The sequence below is a fragment of the Sardina pilchardus genome, chromosome 1, assembly GCF_963854185.1.
Source record: "Sardina pilchardus chromosome 1, fSarPil1.1, whole genome shotgun sequence".
Lineage (NCBI taxonomy): Eukaryota > Metazoa > Chordata > Actinopteri > Clupeiformes > Clupeidae > Sardina > Sardina pilchardus.
In genome coordinates this window covers 17388867-17393927 of record NC_084994.1, presented here as the reverse complement: position 1 = coordinate 17393927, position 5061 = coordinate 17388867, and the positions used below count along the sequence as shown (strand labels likewise).

The 5061-nt window shown below is 40.9% G+C and overlaps 1 protein-coding gene across 1 annotated transcript; it reads right to left on the bottom strand.

Annotated features, from left to right (window-relative positions):
- Positions 1–1139: 1139 nt before the first annotated feature.
- LOC134076810 (B-cell receptor CD22-like) lies at positions 1140–4077 on the bottom strand. The gene is made up of 7 exons (XM_062532058.1): positions 3650–4077; positions 3279–3542; positions 2621–2890; positions 2244–2524; positions 2034–2158; positions 1843–1924; positions 1140–1337 (listed from the first exon to the last, which is right to left on the bottom strand). Exons 1-7 carry the CDS (start codon positions 3651–3653, stop codon positions 1140–1142), a joined length of 1224 nt encoding a protein of 407 aa, XP_062388042.1. The 5' UTR covers positions 3654–4077.
- Positions 4078–5061: the final 984 nt, after the last annotated feature.

Sequence of the window (5061 nt, the reverse complement as noted above, 5' to 3'; positions counted from 1 at the left end):
CCCACCCCATAGAAGAGCTATAGGAGGGACCTACACTGTTTAACCGGGGAAGTTAACTTAACTCAAATTATATGAGGAAACTGGATGCCTTGATCCATTTGAGTTTCATGACTTCAGAGTAAATAAGACATTCAACTGAGTTATTAGTAAATATGTACTGTATTTTGTGTTGAGATGACTTAAAGCAGTCAAGTAAACTATACTAATTTTATTCACCTTATTCAAATTTGAGTCAAATATTTGCTTTCCACTTTCCAGGTCTTACAGTGTACAAGTTTTTTATGCAGAGCAGAGGCTGTATAGACTTCAATTGAACTACACAAGGGGGGATTTTGACCCCAAACCCCACCCCTTGTGTTTTTCGGATTCCTGGAAGTGGCTTCTGATGAAGTATCTTGCCCTGCCTTAACAATCTTTAGTACCAGCCATTGGCTGAGACATGTTGGATAAAATGGCACACTTCAAATGTTTGCCTTTAATTTACAGCCATGTTACCTCCGCCAAGTTTGTTTTCATCAGGGTTTGTTGGTTTGCCTGTCTGTCTATCTGTTTGTTTGTTTGTTTGTTCGCAAGATAACTCAAAAAGTTATTAATGGATTTGGATGAAATTTTCAGGGATTTCAAATAAAATTTTGGGAGTGATCCGTATTACCGTCTGGATCCAGGAAACGGTTTTCGTTTGGCGTTTTTCCTTTTGTTTGTTTATGTTGTCGCTTGGCAGAGGCACTCTTTTCCAGTTTTAAAATTCTGCACTTTGCTGTCAAACAAAGCTGTCAACAATGTGGGTTGCTTTTCTCTATGTTTTTAAATGTTCTATTATGAAAAAGCCAGTAAAACTAGAAAAGCACAGATAGACAGACAGACAGACAGACCCAGATGAAAAACGTAACCTGCTTGGCATAGGTACTTTGCTGAATGGTACTTTGCTCTAGTGCCCAGCATTGGCTAACTTCTGGCAATATTTTTCTATTGAACTCATTTGTTTTCCTCTAACCACTCACAAATCTGCAAATCTGCTTCAAATATTTATTTTTTTGTTAGAGTGCATACACAAGTAATAATAATAACTATAACAATACAATTGTTATTGCACTGTACAATAATAATACAGATATAATAACCAGTATTCATGAGCAATTTCAATTTGCCTCAAAGTTTTCATAAATCTCATCAAATTCATCATCAAATTCATCATCAAACTCATCATCAAACTCATCATCAAACTCATCATCATCAAAATGACCATCAGCAGCAGGGACATTTAGCTCAAAGTTCTGGTACACTGGATCCATATTGGTGTTGTAGTCAAATGTGCAATCACCATAATCATTATTGCCCTGAAAGGGAGAGGAGACCACATAGAGATCACATGCTACCGTATTCCAAAGAGAGTATACGTAAGGGATAATCAACGACGCGCTGTGCGTTTCTAGGAAAATAATGCACGTTCGAAGTGGTAATAAGGACCCGACGCCGCAGGCGGAGGGGACTTTACACTTCGATAAGTGCATTATTTTCCTAGAAACGCACGGCGCGGAGTTGATAATCCCGCTTATACCACTGCTACTATCATTTTTTGTTTATATTGCCGCTGTCTTAGATACAACTTTGCTGTTTTTACCGTTACATTCACATTGGCGAATTAATATTCAAGTGTAATAAGCCCAAAAGAAGGGAACTACTTCATAGCGGTACGGTATATAGAAAAATAATGCACGTTCCAAATAGCGCATCACAATAGGAAATTTGACCAAGCAGTGGTATAAGGAGGAAATAAGTAAATTTGCAATATGTAACCCACCCATGGGAGCTATGACTTTTTAAAGAAAAATGATATTTTACCGTTTTATTTGAATCCTCTTCCTTCATTTTGTCTAGACTTGGTTGGTCTATGTCCTCAGACTTCTCAGCTCTACAACAGGCTCTATAGTGTGATGGCAACATAGAAAAAATGGACACCAATTCAAGTTCCATTGCATTAGCTACCATCACTATTGTACATTATGTTTTTTTTTGTTCTTCAACAAACTCACCTGATGCAGCACACTACAAAGAGAAGACCCAGAAATCCAGAGCCAGTGGCGACTCCAATCACAGTGTAGATCACTAGGGTCTGATCCTCTGTAATTGCAAATGGGGTGAGGAAAGTCAAGGACAGCTTTGAACAAAACAGACAGACAGACAGATAGATAGATAGATAGATAGATAGACAGACAGACAGACAGACAGACAGACAGACAGACAGACAGACAGACACTACCATGAATTTCCATCAGCACAACAGATGAGTTCTCAGCTCCATATTTATTCCTGGCCTCACAGTAGTACTGTCCTCCATCCTCGGAGCTGATGTTAGTGATGCTGTACTGCTGTCCTGATCCTACTGGAGTGGACTTATTCGCCTTAAACCAGGTGTAAAGTTCCACTGGTGGGTTGGCATTACTGCTGCAGGTCAGATTCACTGAAGTGCCCTCCACTATTTCACCAGAGGGACTCAATGATGCCGAGGTGTTTCTTGGAGCATCTTTTAGAAGCAAGAATCATTTACACCATGAACCAAAAATGTAGTACTCAACTAATAATATCTAAGTATGCACTTAGTACTGTATGTTCTACTCACAGTAAAAATACACATGAACATGTGTAGAGTTTCTGGCACCATATCTGTTCTTGGCTTCACAGTAGTAATAGCCATTGTGTTCAGAGTGGCCTTGTCCAATCATGTAATACTTCCCACTTCCTATTTCTGATGCTGTTGATCCATTGCTGTAGAACCAGGTGTAGTTCTCCGCTGCTGGGTTGGCAATACTGCTGCAGGTTAGAGTCACTGAAGTGCCCTCTTCCAGATCCCCAGAGGGACTGACTGATGCTGAAGTGTGGGTTGGAGGGCCTTGGAGAGAGATGGGAAAGATACAAACAGATCATTTGTATGGTAGGAGCAGGCTTCGCTCAGTCTCTTGTGTTTCTTTTCAGAGTGCTTGGCCAAACTTATATGCTTACTCAGAAAAGGAAAAAGGCCGCACTTTGCATAAACGTGTTTTATTGCACAGATGAGTTTCGGCTTAGCGCCTTCCTTGAGCACACACGTTTATATGCAAAGTGCGGCCTTTTCCTTTTTTGAGTAAAGATATAAACAGGCAAGTGAGGCCACCACTAGAGGGAGCACAAACACCTGGATCATTTTTGGCATTGCATCTCATCCCGTGTACACTCCATTGGTTACAGTACATAGGATAGGCAGACAAAAGCAATGGCATACAGTGGATACATGCAGATACCTTTAACTGTGATTAACACGGCAGATGATTTTTTAGCTCCATGAATGTTTCTAGCCTCACAGTAGTACTGTCCTCCATCCTCAGGTCTGATGTTAGTGATGCTGTACATCTGTCCTGTTTCTACTGGAGTTGACTTATTCACCTTAAACCAGTTGTAGCTCTCCACTGGTGGATTGGCAACACTGCTGCAGGTCAGAATCACTGAACCTCCCTTGAGTATCGCATCGGATGGCTTGATGGAGAGTGTGGTATTCTTTGGAGGGACTTGAATACAAATGAAGATAACACAACACTGTTGAGGTTAGTAGAGGATGAAAATAAGTAATGTGCTTGGTTCAGCTTTTTGATTTTTTTTTTTTTTTTAAACTCACACATGACATTCAGCTTCACTGTTTTAGATGGAAGTCCTGTTGGGTCTTGTAATTCACAGGAATATTCTCCCTGATCCCCAGGTCTGATGTTCTTGAGGAGAAGCTTATTGTTGTTCGTTTGTTTACCAGGTATGACCTTCCCATCCTTTTTCCAAACCAGAGTGAGGTTGTTTGTCAAAGTGCAGGCGCTAATACAGCTCAGCTCTGCATCCTTTCCCTCAACCACTGGCCCACGAATCTCACTGACAGTCAGGTCTTAACAGAGAAAACAGGAGTGGGAGTAAGACAATGTCTGCTAAGTCCTGCTAATCTGAAAGTGTAACCTGATACTTTAAGCCACTACGGGTAGTCATGTGACCCCAGAGATACTACAAGTATGGCATTTTCCTCTTAATTTCTGTTTATGTATTTGTCTGACACTTTTATCCAAAGTTTCTCACACAAGTCAATAACAAGGGCCACTGTAAAGTGCCTTGCTCAAGCGCACTACAGTGGCGGCCGGAAATTGAACCCACAACTTTACTGGCTACTACATGCTAGCCTAGCTCCTTAATGTAACTTTTCAATGTGCTGGGTAGACTATGTATGCGATTGCATACACTTCATTGCTCTCCATTTACTTTGTACTTGGGGGAAATACATATAAACATCCACCCCAAGCTTCTGAGTGATTTGACAGATTGACAACAAATCAGAACTTGCATTTTAAGCTGTCAAACTGTAAATCTAAAGCTTCAAGGAAGTTTTATAGCAGATATTTGGACTTCTGCTTAAACTTAGTTTAGGCAGCTAGCTAGGAAGCAGTCCTTTGTGAACCACATTATACTGCAATAGTTTGAATAAGGTAAATGACCATTCATATCAAGACCCTCTAGAGTCTGCTTGTTTCCATTATTAAAAAGGTTGTTGAGTTACCTTGCTGCTTAGTAGGGTAAGCTAGCAAGCATGCCGTTGTGTTTGAGTAAAGTGAGTTGGCAAGCTTGCCAGTTAGCTGGCGGCAGATCTTTCTGAAGGCTAATTTTAGCCACAGAGCAGCAATCAGTTTCACAGACAGTATCACAGGAACATGTATTAGCACATTACGTAGTACATGTAAGTAGGACACTATTGTTATTGCCAAACCTGTGATGAGAAGTTCGACTCCACTTTTCGACAGCCACTTTTGTTTGCTTTCATCTGTTAGAATTCTTGTATGGTAAATGTGAGCATCTGATAGCATCACCTTGCTCACGACTAAGGTGCAGTTTGCCCTAATACTGCTGCTGTACTGGACTCTATCACGGTATTCTGGGTTGTCACGCAGATCAGGTGACTCCACTCCCCTCTCGGGGTCAATAACCCAGAAGACTTTTTTCACTGTGAGACCAGGAGGATGAGTGTACGAGCAGGGCATAACCACTGATGATCCAGTC

Coding starts and splice junctions, on each gene's coding strand:
- LOC134076810 (XM_062532058.1), bottom strand. Junction 2,891..3,278: donor CGTGTTAATCACAGTTAAAG/GTATCTGCATGT, acceptor TCTCTCTCCAAG/GCCCTCCAACCCACACTTCA. Junction 1,338..1,842: donor AAGAGGATTCAAATAAAACG/GTAAAATATCAT, acceptor TCTCCCTTTCAG/GGCAATAATGATTATGGTGA.